Genomic DNA, 17,898 nt, shown 5'->3' on the forward strand with positions numbered 1-17,898 from the left:
AATTCAGTACAGACACTTCATGAGATAAAAGTCGCAGCCTATACACATTATATCACAATCATTAAGAATTCCACAGATATATCCCAACTTAAAGGTTCACATGGAAATTACTTCATCTTAAACACATTTAATTACTTAAACACTTTTCTTTGTTTTATTTCAGACAAAAAATAAAACAACACAAACGAAACTTCAAATAAACACTCCAGCAGTATAAAAGCAAAGTACAATTCACTTAAAAAATAAAATAAGGGAGAACAAAATTAGCTTACGTTTTCTGAGATGATCTGGGATCACCCAAGTTGGCAGAGTCAACATGATGCAACATGACTACTGTATGGAATCAATCTGCTACATATATAATCATTTAAAGATGCATTTAAACAGTTTATTGAGGATATATTGACTTTCCAGTTTGCAGCAGGTAACACTTCACATGATCCCTGCTACATACATAACATTTACATAACTATGCCAAAAACATGTCATGTTGGATGTTATAAACTGTGATGAGTTGTCATGATACATTTTGTCCAGTAATATAAATGTCATGTTAGACACTTATGACATGTCAGATGTCATAATAAGTGGCCGGTAGCCAGCGACCAGAAGGTTGTGGGTTCAAATGCCAGGACTAACTGAGTATTCCGGACTGTGCCCTTGGTCAAGCAATTACAATCCCCACTGTCCCAGGAAGCGCTGCTCTGCTGGTGATGCTGTGCTGCTCCCAGACTAGGCATAGCTAGGCAGCGAAATAACAAATTTACCTTGTAGGATCAATTAAAGTATAACATAACATGAAACATGTTTAATGTCATGAGCACTAGCTAGAATACACAACAAATAGCATGTGACTTAAGCTGACATAACATCAAACATTATGGCATCTGTCATGGCAGTTATCGCTAATGGTAACATGCTACTGTTATATTACTAAACCAAAATTGTCATGACGGCTCATAACCACATATGACATCGCATATGACATGTTTATGGGATGGTTATATCAGGGTTCAGATATGGTATAACCACTACTACTTCCAAAGTCAACATGAAGCTGAAATTATCAGACTCCTCATCAGCTAGAAACCCTGTGGCCCTACAGACATCTTCATGTTTCAGTCAAAAAAATTTACCTACAGGTACGAAGGTGACTTGAATTCCTCAGGAACATCGCTGTCCAGTTTACAGATGACTTTGTAAATGGCTTTTTTCCAGGAGGGGTCAGTGTCTTTGTTGAGGGAGATGGCGTTATAAAATTCATGAAGTGTGATTTCAGCCACCTCCAGGAACCTGTCAGGGACCTGTCGTTCAGAGGATTATAAAACAGAATGTCTTAGTGATGGGCAGCTATGAAGCCTAGCCTATATTTTAGCAATGTAAAAATGAAAGGAGCCCAGTTCTTAAAAAGGGAGCGGGTGAATCGCATGCAGGCATCTGAACGCAAGCTCATAATATTCAGCACTGGTAGCAGTTGAAGCCAGTGGCAAACCACTCCTGGTCCAAATCAATAAATGAACCTCCAGCCTTTGATGTTGCAGCATGATGGCATGAAGTGAACGGCGAAAGGCAAGAGTGTTCTCCCTCTCTTTTAAACTGTTCATCAGCACGGCACTCTAAACCAACACGGTAGATCTCCCCATATTTATGTGCAATCTTTAATGCACTCACTTCAAAACAGACTGCTCCTTTCGCCTTTGTTCTCGGTGTGTATAAAACAAATACAGTGTCAGAATCATTAGCGGAGCGGCGTGGACGGATGCTTTGATTTTTGGTAGCCTGTTGCTTCGAACTTAACTGTTTGGAAAATGAATGAAAGAACTCCGGCCCTTCCCAGGAATTTAGTCTGTACTTTTGCGACACATCATTTGGTGAGATCAGACTGGTGGTGGAGGGGGCAGTGGGAAGATAGAGGATCTATCTGGTGCCATTATTTCCCATAGAATAGCTAAGCGAGCTGTTGATGGTCAGCACAGGCTATTTTCTTTCCCTGAGTCTCCAAGCACAAAAGCAGGCCCTGGGAAAGGAATGTCTTAGTCCCAAGGTAAAGACAACTGTCTCAGCTCGTTCCCATCGGCCGGCCCTTCGCCCTCGGAATCTGCGGCTTCTTTCTCAGCATTCCGCATCAGTAGCAATCCCAGCCTCGCTCAGGCGTGGCCAGCTCCTAATCCTGAGTTGTTTTAGCAGGATTCTGTGGCTTCCTCTTCCCACAGTTGGCTAAAGCGGCGCTGGGCCCTTGGATAATGGCTCCCGAAAGGCCGCACAGCCACAGGTGCAGTGACACACAGGTCAGGCCGAGGACACTGGCCATACATGATCACAGACTGACTGCACCAGTACCTGGTACTATAGTACATCACTGCTCAGAGGAACTGCATCTTACATATACAGTAGATCACCTGGAAGATACTGACTGGAATGAAAGTAATCAGCTGATAATCCAAGAAATCTTGGAAGTCACTTTTATCCCAGCTGTTACTGTTTACTCAGTAAGACTTCACTAGAGTCAGGAAGATCATCACTAACAGAGCCCTCTTTATGGGCCCATATCATAGAAAAACAAACAAAAAGTGTTCAATGTACTATGTGAACATTGTTGAAGTTGTGATGTCACAGAAATCCTCGTATTCAGCCTACAGTAGTTTAGCCCCACCCATTTATGCAGAGGCTATAAGATGCGTGTCAGCCGGGACTGCTTTTGAATGAGGCATGATATAGGGCAGCCAATCAGAACAGAGCTCATTTACATACATCATTCTTACAGGCGCATTAACAAAAATAGCCTGAGTTTGGAAAACAGTCCTGTAAAAATGAATTACAGGAGTTTTTGTTCATAAACCCACATAAACGTGAGTGGACCTCAGGGAAAAAACCAGAATACAAGAAATATGTAGAATATGGGCCCTTTACTGTTTCCTCTGAGTGCTAACTGCATATGCTGATGTACAGTCGTATGCAAAAGTTTGGGCCCCCTGGTGAAATGACATTTTGGTGATATTCTAAGTGGAAAAAAGTTTACACATCCTCTACAGAGAACACACTTTGTAATGTACAATTACTACTTGTTTGTTGAATTTAACATATAAGAAAACACAAAACTATTAAATCTGAACATTGTTCATCTGCATCACACTATACTGAGTTTTTCACATATTCATACTAATGTGTCATCATGATAGGCTTCTAACAGCAGTCTTTGGTTTTCAAGGATTTCATTTTCACTGTGATAAGATTCTAACTGTAGTCACTTGTTTTCATAGATCATTTTCTCATTTGTTACTTTTACAGGCCTCTAAACGTAGAAGTTTAGGTTTACCTAAATACTTCTGTCCAATGACAGGCTCATTTTTTCTTGATTCCATATTCACTGTTGTATATTCATTGTTAATTCTTTTTTCTTTATCACATTGCGTTATTGTGTTGTTTTGCTATCTGGTGTTAATCAGAGGACGATTCCTCTTTGAGTTTTGTGTGCTCTAAAGTTTTCTTCCTCTTACTCTTAGGGAGTTTTTCTTACCACTGCCACTCAGCTTGCTCATCTGTGGTTTGGACTGGGATGTAAAGCTGGTTCATGATGACCATTCAGTGCTACATAAATAAATCTTGAATTGAATTAAATTAAAATATGGCACATTTTGTATTTTATATTTTGTTTTTCCAATTTGTTAAACTCAGAAAACAAACAGAAATTGTGCACTAAAATGAGCAGAAAATGCCAAAGTGTGTTCTCTGTAGAGGATGTGTTAACTTACTTTCACTTAGAAAATCAGCAAAACATGTCATTTGAATGGGGATGTTCAAACTTTTACACATGGCTGTTTACATTTTAAAGCACTCCCTTTTCCCCCTCTGTGATCTTTGCCATGACTTTCTCAGATTTGAAGGCCCCAGTGTGGATACTTTGAGTATCAACTCTGCTTTGGGCTCTTAAACTTGTTGTAGACATTACATCTACATTCTCAATTGTTTGCATATTTGGATAATGCTTTTGCTGTATGGTTGTAGTATGGGAAGATGCTGTGTGACTGAAGGAGAACTTTGGCTGGAGTTCTGCTTTAAGCTAAAAGGCTGGATCCTCACCTTTTGATGAACAGAGATAGGACTGAGAGAGCACCGAGGAACAGACAGGAGATGAGTCGGGAGTGGGGTGTGAAAACTTCGTCACAGGAAATGGAAGGCAGAGATGAAAATTTATAGGATATTACATTGGAAGAAGTAGGAGCTTGAGGCATGGCCCTCCTCCCAGACTTAAGTTATTTAAAAACTTTATTTATTTGTTCCAAAGTATTTAGCCAGGACTGGATTTTTAGACAGGAGTGGATTTATTTACGCTGTATATGTTCTTGCCTTTTCTTATATATCTTATCTTATCTTATATCTTATAGGCTAATGATCATTTACACAGCAGGCCAAAAGAATAGAAGCAAGCTGTGACTTTTTAAAAAAATTAAAAAATAAAGTCAAATTGGTAAAACAAATTACTAACACTGACATCTTGTTTAACCAAAGACGTTTATGTAAAATATTGCATTGGTGCAGTGATTGATTTTAGTATTTTACTCTAGTCTATTCTATGGGAAAAGGCTCCACACTGTCTGTTGATAACAGCCCCTCACATTCACCAGTTTTTAATTATTTACAAACTCCTAATTTAATACTCATGACTGATTAAGCCTTCAGGAGCATCTGATTCAGGGAATCTAGTGAATATAATTAGGGCTGTAATAAAACTTTGCAGACATTTAGTCAGTTAGAGTTGCTTCAACCTCTTGGCCTGTAATGTACATCTAAAAATGTCAGCCTGTATTACCTAAGATTCTGTTTGTTTGATTGGATGGTTGGTCATTTTTTGGTGGAGGTGTTTATCCTTAATATACATATCTCCATTTTACAGATATTAGTTCACTTATTAGAATCAGATATAAATCATTCTTTTCCAGTTCACTGAAAACCATCACACAAAATTCTCCAAAAATGGACGTCATTCACACCATCTCTCATACGGCCTAATCCTGTGTTTCCACTATGTTACTACTCAGCTCTTGCAGTAGAATGGTTCACTTTGGGGTTAAATTTTACTGGGTAACCTTTTATACAAAATAGTTAGAGCTCATTAGATAAACTTTAAATGTTGATTCACATTTGTATTTTAAACTTCATTCTGCAGTGTACGCCTACATGATTTATGAGAAAGAGAAAAACATTCATTCACTTCATGCTCATTCAAGCTAATTCACTTCAAGCTGCCAATCCCACCTCTTTGATTGTACTGCCATGCATGTAATGCTGGAACACCTCGTACACCTATAGACATTTTAGGATACACCATTTTTAGCATTTAGAACACTGCAGCCAGTGTCACACAAGCTCCTCTACCTCTCTTCTTTTTTTTGTATGATGAGTCTGTACTGCATAGAAAAAGATCTTACAGCAAGGAATTCTCCTGATTTACTGTTAACACTTACAAGGATAGTTAGTCATTGTGCTGTTCATGAAATATATACAGTGAAAAAAACAAATGTAATGAAATTAGTTGGTTTCCATATGGATGAAATATATTGCATCAACACAATTTTGTCTTTGTTTACTTATATTTGAAAATAATGGCATTGATGTAATAATATGATGTACAGTACCGTGCAAAAGTCTTACCTGAGCACATTTCAAACCATTAATCTGGGCAATAAGTGTGTTTTTCTTGCAAAAAACACCAGAAAAACAGTGAAATGTAACAAAAAAGCAGTTGATATCTTGTGAACTGATCAGAAGAACAGTTTTGTTCTAGATTTCTCCTCAATGCCTCCAGCCATCACATGCACTTTGATAAAATCCATCACCAGCACACTTGATTTAACACAATGAAGTATTGCTTAGCCAAACCAGGTTATTGATGATAACTACAAATAGCTTGCATTAATTGTATTACTGTTATATTAGTGTTTTTTCGGGCAAATAAACACTCATTTCCCATATTAATAGCTTTTTAAGTCTATTTTCTCCTATTTATTGTAAAAATACACTTATTTTAAGTCTTTGCACATGTATAAGTAATTTTAATGCATCACTTGTTTTAGTGCACTAGGATAAGCAAACAGCAAAACCATCAGGACATGCAGACACTTTAATTCTGCTTTGAAGCTTCAAGGGAAACTCAACCAATTTTTCAAAATGTCTGCATTATTAAATTATTTTGGCGTAATTAAATGGCTGAGACATTCAGAGTGGTCTGGTGTGAAATGTTTCGTTCTAGAGAAACTGGTTGAGTCAGAATTGTTCAAAGTAGTGCTGACAGAAACCAGACGTTCACCTCACAGAAAGTTATTACCTTAAATGATGGTGAATACTCAGCCTGATGTCTGAGACAGTAGTTTAGTGATAAAGTTTTACTCTAAAACGTAATCAATTGATTTTAATCTATGCATGGTGGAAGGATACATGAAGGGTGTTCTAAGGCAAAATAGTCCCAAAGAAAACTCTTTTTCAGATTTATTTTACCATCACCAGCATTACATATAAAAAAAACTGGTGGTTTTGGATGGTAAATAAAATTGCTATATTTGTGTTGTAGACGTCAGGACCCCTGGTTCCCATCACTGTCAGTAAGTCAGTAAGTTTCTCTACAAATTAACCATTTCACATCAAACCACTCTGAATGACTATGTTTACATTTCAATCACTGAATTATGCAGACATTTTAAAAATCATTGGAATTCCCCTTTAAATTCTGAATTGGTTCCAAAACCAAAAATGAATACAGCGTGCCATAATACACGCAGTATCATTTGTCTTAATTTGTAATGTAACTGACTCATTACAGCCTGTAGAGAAGGAAGAAGTACCTGGAAGTCATTGGCTTTGTTGTAGTGCATGTTGAGAGCGCGGAAAAGTTCAGAGTCTCTGGTAACAGCCAGGTCTTTCACATCACTCACACCATCCACAATGGCCTGGCGGGCAAACTTCTCCATCTGTATGTAGTAGAACTCTCTGAAGTTACTGAACCACTTAATAAGCTGGGAGGTGATGCAGCGATTAAACTGAAAACAGATAAGAAAAGAGAGGGAAGACAAGTCAGATAACATCAACAAAAGCCAAAAATGCATTAAATAATAACTCCTTCATTAATTAGGTAACTCATATTGCTCACTTTTCCTTTCTGTGGTCAAGTTCTTCTTTTGTGGCCAAAATGAATGCAAAAGCATTTGCATTCTTATCTGTCACACTGTTATCATTGATTATATGGTCTGTTTCATGAGTGCTCATCGATCTTTTTAAGTCATTACCCAATTCCTCGTTCCCACCAGCTTATTGCCCCTAAACTAGCAGCTATAAAAACACTGGGCTAAACTCAGTCTTGACATTAGCCTTGTTATTATATCTGCTCATCCAAAAACTGAGAGAAAGAAAAAAGGAGGGAGGAAAAAAAACGCCCAAGGGCTGAACCGCCATCAAAGACATTTCTTCCCTCGCTGTGCACCGGGTGAGAAAGCCACTGTGTAAGAGGCCAGAAGGAAGCTTCCCTCTCAGTGACTTTGGCTGATAGGAATGGAATCAGACACTGGGATTAGCTTTGCCTTTGTTCACCGTCACTTCCCACACAAGGGTCGGCCCTGGACAAGGAGGAGACTCGGCCAGGCTCTCCTCGCCGACCTCTGGAGGTCAGGGGAACCCAACAGTCCCATCAGCCCCAGCAGGAAGTGCTGCAGGGGTGGAAGGAGCCACACCAGACAGGATGCTGTCTGCCAACCTGCTCTATAGCAGTCGCCCTACTCACTATTCCAAAGACGCGTCTGTAAGAGCTAATCGTTTAATGACATGGAAAGTTCGATTGCAGTCACATTTTGCTGCAGCCATGTCAAAATGTCATAAATCCATTTTTCCCGCTATTGAAAACACCAGCTGCCTTTTACATCATGTGAACACTTCATGATGAATGTGCCAATAGAAACTGTCTCAAATTAGTTGATAAAATCTTGTTACATTAATATATATGTACATATTAAAGTTAAAAATGTTGTTCCTTTTTCCATAATGTTATTTCACAGATAAAAGTTTCTGTTATAAATGACAATACGATTAGATAATCCACTTGCTTAAAAGAAGGGCAACATAAGGAAGAGAGAAAGGAAAAAAAAGTGGAAGAACATAAAGCTTTCATCTTTAAGAGAGAGGAGAAAATCAAGCTCCACTCTTGCTTCAGATCAAAAAAAATCACAAACATTTCTGTCCGTTTTTCCACTGTGAGAAGACAACTCAGCACTATGGGTCTAAAAGGATGTGTTAGCTGTTAAGAAGCTGTTACTGAGAAAAGCAAACAAATTAGACAAAGATTACTTGGATTGAGAACTTCTAAGACTGAACTTTGGAGGTGTGGAAAAATATCTCTGCAGATTCTTTGAAAAACTGAAAGAGTCTCCTGAAGGAATGGAAGCTGTAATGAAGGCTGAGAGTGACCACACTAAATACTGGAACACTGATATTATATTCTGCTTGTTTTCCTGATAAAGAAAAGTTCATAGTTGTTTTGTTTGGAAATTTAGGAAATAAAGTGTCGTCTCTGATTTATGGACAATAATGTATGTAGCTCCTTTGTGCATAACTGAGCTTAGTAACATTTTAATAATACAATATGAGTTAAAAGACACACAATTCAGTGTATATTTATTTATAATTGCCATTTAAGGCTTATTCTTAAATGCTTGAAACCTATTTCTAAGACAAATGTCAATTTCAATGTTTATATGTATGTATAAAGTTGTTTACAAAACAAAACCTCTAAATTAAAATATATGTATGTTTTTTATTATCTGCTCCAGTCAAAGCAGCTAACAAATGCTCAACATGTGCAGGAATTTCTTCAAGACTGCTGGAAAAGCATCCCAGGTGGCTCCTTGTGAAGCTGCCAAGAATGTGCAAATCTGTCATCAAGGCAAAGAGAGGCTACTTTGAAAGGTCTAAAATATAAGATTGTTTTGATGTGTTCAAGAGTTTTTTGGTCAATGCATAATTCCACATGTGCTCGTTCACTGCTTACTATTACTCTAAAATATGGGAAATAGTAAAACTAGTGCATCGTGCTATGCAGTTGGATAGAAAATACCAGTGCTGTTACTGAGCCCTGAAGGTTTTAATAAATGGAAGCAATATAAAACAAAATTCTGTCTGCTCTCTACTGTAAAGCACAAATATAGCTCACTAAATAAAAAAAAATAGTCACCACATTTCCAAAGCCCAGCCTTCCCTGTTTATAACGTTTATAAGACCAATTATGGAACACTACACCTCTGAGTATGTGACAGACAATAAACCCTTCCAAAAAAGTGTTGCTTTTTGCCGGTTTAGATGAGTCATCCCCAGTTTTGTGCCTCAGGACGTATAGCACACTCACAGGATGTTATGCTAGTACAGGTTGTTGTTGCAGGGCCTAAACTCCTCTTTTCTTTCCAGCGTTCAGCACAGCTCTATTGTTGCCTATTGAGAGGTTGCTGGCTGCACAGCACTGAGGGGTTAACTCTGAACACAGAAGGCAGCAGCCTCATCTCCTTTCTCTTTTTGTCTTCTTTTGCTGACTTGAGGAACTTTTTTAAACCTGTGTTAAAGATAAACCAGGAGCCCCTGTCACCTAAAGTCCTGAAGCCCTAAAGCCTTTCAGTGAGCCTTAAACTCATACCTGATATTTAGTTTGTGAAGTTCTGTGTTGGAAAACAGTGTAATTGGGACTGATTCAGTTTTAAATGCAGTAATGACACTGAATTTAGTGACAACAGTTTACATTTTGTTAAGCTGCAACTACAATACCAGTCAAAAGTTTAGACACACCAAACAATGTCTGCAAATTTGTCTTTTTTTGTGAAAATAACTCTACAGGGAACAAACTTAAATATGACATTTTTCTGCAAAATTTAGCCCACAATTTTTCCAAACAGGGGCTCCTTTTTTTCATAATCATAAAGACATACTGACTTACACTTAAATGCTTGGGATTTGTTTCTAAGACAAATAAAGAGATTCATTTCAAAATGCTGTATATCCATCATTTTTTGAAAAGAATAACAGTTGATGAATAATGTAAAACATCTTTATGTCCCTAATAAAAGTAGCATTAGAAATAATATTGATATTTCTTTTACATGTAAAGCCCACTCTCGACATACTGTATATCATGAAAAAAATCTTAAACGTGGCCTATAATGTGTTTTGGAATGAAACCCTTTAAAATAAATAGTGCTGTTGATTGATCAAAACTAAATATTATTAATATAAGTTGAATAAAAGCAGTTAAATTGCTTGTTTGTACATGTGTATATGAAACAGGAGTGCAAATTTGGTCTGACAAGTGGGCGGGACCAGGGAGGCTATAGAACACATACAACAATTCATACACAAAACTTGGTGAACAGAATACACCAAAATATTTTAGCTAAATACCTAAATAAAGATAAATTTGATCATAATTAAGTAGAAATAAGAAAGACTATTAATAACTGTTATGATGATCAGCCATGACATTAAAAACCACCTCTTTGTCTCTGTCTACACTCACTGTCCATTTTATCAGTTCCACTTACTATATAGGTGCACTTTGTAGTTCTACAATTACAGACTGTAATCCATCTGTTTCTCAGCATGCTTTGTTAGCCCCCTTTTACCCTGTTCTTTAATAAAGTCAGGACCACCACAGGTCCACCACAGAGCAGGTATTATTTGGTGGTGGGTCATTCTCAGCACTGCAGTGACACTAATGTGGTGGTGTGTGCTGTGCTGGTACGAGTGGATCAGACACAGCAGTGCTGCTGGAGTTTTTAAACACTGTGTCCACTTACTGTCCACTCTATTAGACACACTTACCTTGTTGGTCCACCTTGTAGATGTTAAGTCAGAGACAGTAGCTCATCTGCTGCTGCACAGTTTGTGTTGGTCATCCTCTAGTCCTTCATCAGTGCTCACAAGAACGCTGCCCAAAGGTTGTTGCTGGCTGGACATTTTTGGTTGGTGGACTGTTCTGAGAGTATCAGTGACAGTGAAGTGCTTAAAAACTCCAGCAGCACTGCTGTGTCTGATCCACTCGTATCAACGCAACACAAACATGCTACCACCACCACATGAGTGTCACTGCAGTGCTGAGAATGACCCTTTTTTAAAAGATTTTTTTTAACATTCCACAATGTTCTTAAATTGCCTCATGCTGAATTTTTTGAACGTGTTGTCGGCATCAATTTCAGAATGAGTGTATATTTATAAAAAATAATGAAGTTGAAAGGGCAAAACATTACATATCTTGTCTTTGTACTGTTTTTGTTCAAATACAGGTCAGGGAAGATTTATAAATCAGTGCTTTTTGTTTATTTAAAGGATACCTACATAATGACTTTATGAAATATGCATAGGCATTTCAGATATTTAAAAAGTAATATTTGCATGTTAATGAACAGCTTTAATTCCTTTAATTAGGTATATACCTTGTAAGCTCAGTTACATGAGAATGATGCTTCATAACAGTGTTATAAATAGAACAAATGCCTTTCACTGTAACCCCATTACCCCAGGCTTATTACATACTAAGGCTTATTATTTAGTAACTACAGGGACTTCAATGCAAACTGGCTGAGCTAGGCCCAGGCCATTTAAGGGGTTCATTTAAGACTTGTAATGTCAATTCAATGTCATTTACTTACTAAAACATCTTATGTCTTCTTGCTCATACGAACATAAGTGGTTTATAAATAAAAATAAAGTATTAGTTTCTAAATGTTATGTAGTGCTCATGCATGTGACATGAAGTCCTTATGTAGGTCTCCTTCAAATATTGTCTCAATATTTTTTTAAACAAACTGTAGTTTTCAGCAGCTAACAAATGCTCAGCATATGTGGAACTTCTTCAAGACAGAAAAGCGTCCCAGATGGCTCCTGATGAAGCTGCATAAGGGAATGCCAAGTGTATGCAAAGGCAAATGGTGAGTTACTCTGAAAAAACTAAAATAAAATTTTTGATGTAACATTTTTATTGTCACCACATAATTGTTTGTGTTATTTCATAGTTTCAATGTTATTCTAAAATGTGGAAAATAGTAGAAATAAGAAAATCTCTTCAACAAGCAGGCACATCCAGACTTTTGACTGACCCAGTATATGCTTCTGTGATAGACTAGACAGGAAAAATCCATAAAAAATAAATCACATCTATATAAAAATATGTATTTGAAGTTAACAGAAAGGAAGCGGCTTTGACAAAGACAAAGGAGATTGTGTGCAGATGTATGGTGTACCTTGACGTCAGGGAAAAAGGTCTTCAGTACGTTTGAACTTGGGTAGCGTGTGTAGAAGAACATCAGTTTGGCTTTCTTCAGATGGTTGGGGGTTAGACCCTCTTGGATGTAGCACAGTTAAGGACCGAACAATCGCTTACAGAGATACATATTCATTTTGCAAAGGAAGAAACGTAAAAATAATTTACTTTGAGACATATTTAACAATGCATGAGATGATTCACTCAACCAAAAAAAGTGTCAGACCTGTATACTTCCGTTAGATGCAGTACATTCACTGGTATTAAATTTAGTCACGCAACCACATATGCAACTCTCTTTAACTCTGGAGGATTTAATTTGACACTGGTGACTTTACTGTGCAGCACAAATGAAATATATTTAGACAGCCCTACTCCAACCATAGAGTCAATTAACACACAACAGCATGTGCTAATTGGAAAAAAGAGCTAAACAAATTAGATTAGGGACTTCAATTAGAGACTTCCACTGAACGCATTTAGTTTCATGTCCACCAATAGTAACTGATTTGTTGCCAAAACACTGAGAAGACCAAACGCAATTTGGATCTCTTACACCCGCAGCAGCACTTAAAAACTCTCTAATTGTTTAAATCGAGGAAGGGTCCGCCTGCATTCTTCCCGTTCACTGTATAGAAAGGAACCACACCTCAGGTAATAGCTTCTTATCCACTGGAAGGTCATAACAGAGCAGGCATTTATTAGGAAACAGTGCCTTTGAAATGGGGATACTGAAATAAAAGATTGATGAGAATTTGTTCAAAGAGAAGCATGCTGTAGCCCAACGCAGAGGAAAGATAAAGCACATCCTGAAAGAGAGCTGATAATGCATCTTAAATCACTCCGTCCATGGATGGAGTCCAGCTCTGACCACTCGCTGGAGCTGCAATAACAGTGAAAAAAGTGAAATTCACCACTGTGGTAATCATCCTTTCAAAAATACTCTCGTGTGGAATTTAATGATGATAAAAGGCCAAACGTCCAATGCTCTGAAACATGTGTACATAACAATATATGCTGTATGCCAGGCACCAAGGTTGAAGAATAATGACAGCGGAGAGCTTCCTTTTCACAAACAACCGAAAGTGACCTCTCTGATCCATTCCAATCACATTGAGAGTACAGAAACATATTCCGCACCTTTTCAAGTCAAGAGAAAAAAAATCAAGAGAATTTCCTGAACAGAAACTGCTGCTTTTTCTGCCTTTGAAAATTGGCTTTTGTTCCTGACAATTCTTATCAAAGCCTTGTATTCCTTTTTATTTGTCTTTTTCTGGACTTAAAGTCATTACTGGGCCCAGATTAAAGAAGATGCTACAATTTTCTTTAGGGTTACCGAGATCAAAGTAAAAATTCTCCTTGAAGTCTGTGTTAGTGGAACTGCTCAGCGCAGCACTCAATTCAACGAGTCATTGTTCACCAAGGTAGGGTTCAGAGCTGGTAGTTTGTTCAGCTGTTCCTCTGTGTTAAATCTCATATATACTACCACATGGCAAATAACAGTAAATTAAAGAACAAGCAAGGCAGTTTCAAAGTAGTTAAGCCAAATGCATGGGTATTTGCACAAGTATTCACTTAAAAGGATGTGCAACACAACATTTTCTTGCAAATAATGCTGCTAATAATATACTGCATATGGTCAATTTGTCACTGCTGTTTCATTACAAAACAAAATGTCAGCCTCCACTGAGTGAGCTTTGAAAAAGGATATATTCAGTGACATGAAGGTGCTCCTCTCTGCCATGCTCTGCAGGTCACCGCACTCCATCTTAACGTGAGGGAGGCACAGGCTGTCTACTGTGACTTGTCCGAGTGCCCCAGGGCGATGGTGCTGGCCAAGGTGCCCAGAGCTTACCTTGGACCTCATGGCAATGCTTTCCCAAGGAAGGTCCATTGAATCTGGGGACGACCGGTCCAGGGACGGGGGGAGGCAAGGGATCCCACCGAAATTAGCATGAGGTCCATACTTCAGGAGATGCTCCAAGATCTGGCTGTCATGGAGGGGGGCACTGTAACTGAACTGGAAGGGAGCCTGGTGGAGTGGATATGGCCTCTTCACCTGCTGGCTTACTGAGCTCAACTGGTTCAGAGTGGGTTTCCGGACCACTAGGGACAAAGCTTCAGTCTGGTGCTCTGGGCTGGGGGCGGGGGTGCTCTCATAGAACTCCAGAGGCCTGGACTTTGAGACATCTTCAGAGTCGGACAGCTCTGGAGCGCAGGCTTGTTGGGCTCGTTTCTCCACATTTGTGTATTCTGGGCTTTGACATACTTGTGGCTGTGGCGACAGGGTCATGGAGAGCTTTCTGAACACCATATCAACACTTTCACTTACAGCCCTGGACAGCTCACACTTCAGCATCTCCTGTAGGCTCTTTTGATCTCTCTCTGAGCTCAGATAGCTGCCGTCCGCTTTCATTCTCTCCTTGTTGCCAATCCTTTTGTTGTCAGAGTCGATGCTCAAATCCAGCTGCGCCTCACTGATGTCTTCCTGAAAATCTCCTTCCCCTTTCTCTTCGTTCTCAGAGTTACCATGGTCATACATCTGGAGGAATTTCTCCTGGAGTTGGCGCAAAAGGCGCTGCATGCTCTGGAGTTGCTCTCTCAGCTTGTGGCACTCTTCATCTTTGCTTGTATTAGCGCTGCTAGTCATGGTCAAAGTTGTAGAATGACTGTGTTCCTGGTGCTGCGGAAGCTTCCGCTTGCGCTTGCTCTCCTTGTAGACTTCTGTGCCGTACCTGCCGGCTTCACCTTCCACGCCATCTCCTTCTCCATGTGATCTGTCACTAGGGGAACCTGCCATGCCACGTATGATGTTCTCCACTCTGGCCCGTTTGGCCTGGAGGTGCTCGCTCAGTGGGCGTTCAGGTTCGGCGCTCATTCCAGATGGGTGACCCCCAGGGGACGATGACTCCCCCAGGCTGTCCTTGGAAGACATGCTACTCCGATCCTCCTGAGCAGACTCAGCCAAGGTGGATCCTGAATCAACCAATCCAGCTCCAGATACGGAGGAGGGCGGCAAGTAGAGGTGGCCGCTGTTGAGAGCGGGCCGCTTGCTGTGGATGGTTTTTCGCAGGAGATGAGAGATCAGGGATCCACTGTGGTAAGAAGAGAGAGGTTCCTCATACATGCCTCTGCGAAAACAGGGCAGCATCAGGTCTGCTTTGCTGTCCTCCAGACAACCATCATTAGGCTTATGAATGCTTTGGTCCGGTGGAGTTAGATTCATGTTTGCAATCAGTTCAATTCAATTTTATTAAACTCAATACTTCAGTTAACCAACGAATTGCGCAGTACAGTGACTCCAAATAGGCTATTAATTTGGTGTACCTAAAACAAAAAGCAATTTAAATAAATAAATTAGTTGTTATTATTAATATTAGAGGCATTTTCACACTCTTAGAAAATCACGTACAATACCAGTCAGACATTTGACCTGACTGAAAGTATGTTTTTCATAATCTTCAAGACATTGTGATCTAAGGGTTTACACTAAAATGCTTGAATTTTGTTTTCAAAGGCAGCCAACAAGTGCTCAGCATATGTGGGAATTTCTTTAAGACTGCTGGAAAAGCATCCCAGGTGGCTCCTCATAAAGCTGCTTGAGAGAATGCCAAGAGTGTGCAAAGCTACATTAAGGCAGGGATTCTTCTACTTTGAAAATTCTAAGAAAGAAGATAGTTTTGATTTCTAATACTTTTTTCCTCATGGCATAATTCCACCATGCATGTTATTTTACAATTTTTATGTCTTTGCTCTTATTTTAAAGCATGGAAAATATTAGTGTAAAATAAAGAAAAACGCTTCATAAACAAACCTGTCTGCAAGCAAATGTAAGAGGTACTTTACCTTTATGAGAAACACGAAGATGTGTTTCATTTTATCAGTGTTAGTAAGACACACTGTTAATCCTTTTTAACTTAGTTTACAATGCCTTTTACCAGCTACATACAATTTAGTTTATACATATTATACAGCAGAAGACAAAGTTGTATTTAATAAATAGATTTTTTTTATGTAAAAAGACAAAAAAGGAGCTAAAGCAGCTGTTTTTTCTCCAGCTTTAGGTAGACTGAATATAGAATACAGAATGAAATAATAGGTGAGTACGCAGTGACAAAAAAGGGATCAATGATTGTTGATGATGAACCTTGTTCATACAATTAATAAGCAAGTATTAAGCTGATAAAACAATTAGATGAAAGGCTACTGAATAACTGAAGTGAATAAAAAAATAAATTTCTATTTTACAAATAATCAAATCCCATTTTCTCAAATGTCTGTAAATATCAAATTAGTAATATTTAAACATTTTTATCTCTTTTTCTCTCTTCTACCACAGAATGTATTTAAGAAATGTGGAATCACTTGTGATGTTTAAATGGAATATCATAGCAAACATGCAGGGAATGATCGGTTACCAACAGGGACCTTAAACGAAGAGACTTACAGAAAACAATGCGGAAATGAAATGTACACCTTTATATCTAATTCAGTATAACTCTTAAACCTAAACATATATACATATATACATTTATATGTTTAGGTTAACAGTACATAGAAATCTATTTCTTTGAATCTCTATAATTTGCAACTGTTTTGTATTCTGCTTTGAGAAGCAGTATGTTATGTTGTATAACATACAACAGTAAATCTGTAACTCATTTGTAATGCTCAGCAAAATGGAATACAGCACATTCAGTGAATTGTAAATTCATATTCAGTTTTCCTCAAAAGAATTACTGCTTGTAGATTAATAAATAAATGTAGAAAATAAATTTCCAGCAATGATCACTGACCACACTGTGTATCCACAATATTATTATTATTATTATTATTATTAATAACAATAATAATAATAATCTTCAATAACAACAATATTCTTCATTGTTATTGCTTATATTCTCTGTAAAGCATTTTCAAAACTGTGCCATATATAATTTAGCTAAAATATGCTCAAGATAATAGTTCACTTGCAGATCGTCTGAAGGCTTTGAAAATGGCAACAAAAATTTCCCAAAGTCTACAAAGTATGCAACATAATTTTAACATGCAAACCGCTATGAAAACAGCTAAAGGCTTTCAAAGTTGCACAGGCCATTGATGAGATAAAACAGCCTCGGAAGAGCAGGGAAGAGCGAGGAGAAAGCCCGTCTTACCTGTTGCTCTGCGCGGTGTGAGTGGCAGTGAGAGCCGGTGGGCTGCGCCTCCAACCCCTCTGCAGGATGGAGAGGAGGAGCCTGAGCATCAGAGCACAGGCAAGGCCAACTCACACGGGGCCTGCCTTCACATCACTCTGCTCACTTTACTGCTTTACGAGGACAGCCTATCATATAATGTCGTCAACGAGGAAGGACCGTAATTCTAGATTACTGCTCATTTGAAGCGCTCTGCTATGATTTAAAGAACATGTTATGTACGTGTAGAAACGTGGGAGCCCTATTTGCGTTGTAGCACCAGATTCAGATATTCTGTAGTATATAATTTATAAATTATATAAAAACTATTTTGCAAACGTGTTATTTGAAATACATTTACGTCTTACTACAGGGCTAAAACACATCACATGTTTATTGCAATATAATCTGACCAATTCGTTTATTAATAGGTGTCCTACA

General features: G+C 38.4%; 1 protein-coding gene across 1 annotated transcript; it reads right to left on the reverse strand.

Moving 5' to 3' along the window:
* Window positions 1-506: 506 nt before the first annotated feature.
* Window positions 507-17,543, reverse strand: prox2 (prospero homeobox 2). Its single transcript, XM_036593444.1, has 6 exons — window positions 17,440-17,543; window positions 13,995-15,610; window positions 12,264-12,371; window positions 6,840-7,034; window positions 1,141-1,304; window positions 507-742 (listed from the first exon to the last, which is right to left on the reverse strand). Exons 2-6 carry the CDS (start codon window positions 15,507-15,509, stop codon window positions 733-735), a joined length of 1,992 nt encoding a protein of 663 aa, XP_036449337.1. The 5' UTR covers window positions 15,510-15,610; window positions 17,440-17,543; the 3' UTR covers window positions 507-732.
* Window positions 17,544-17,898: the final 355 nt, after the last annotated feature.

This window comes from Colossoma macropomum, unplaced genomic scaffold (assembly GCF_904425465.1).
Source record: "Colossoma macropomum unplaced genomic scaffold, Colossoma_macropomum, whole genome shotgun sequence".
Lineage (NCBI taxonomy): Eukaryota > Metazoa > Chordata > Actinopteri > Characiformes > Serrasalmidae > Colossoma > Colossoma macropomum.

Coding starts and splice junctions, on each gene's coding strand:
- prox2 (XM_036593444.1), bottom strand. CDS start 15,509: ATGAATCTAACTCCACCGGACCAAAGCATTCATAAGCCTAATGATGGT. Junction 12,372..13,994: donor GCACCTTCATGTCACTGAAT/ATATCCTTTTTC, acceptor TAACTGTGCTAC/ATCCAAGAGGGTCTAACCCC. Junction 7,035..12,263: donor CCTTTTTCCCTGACGTCAAG/GTACACCATACA, acceptor ATCTGTTTTCAG/TTTAATCGCTGCATCACCTC.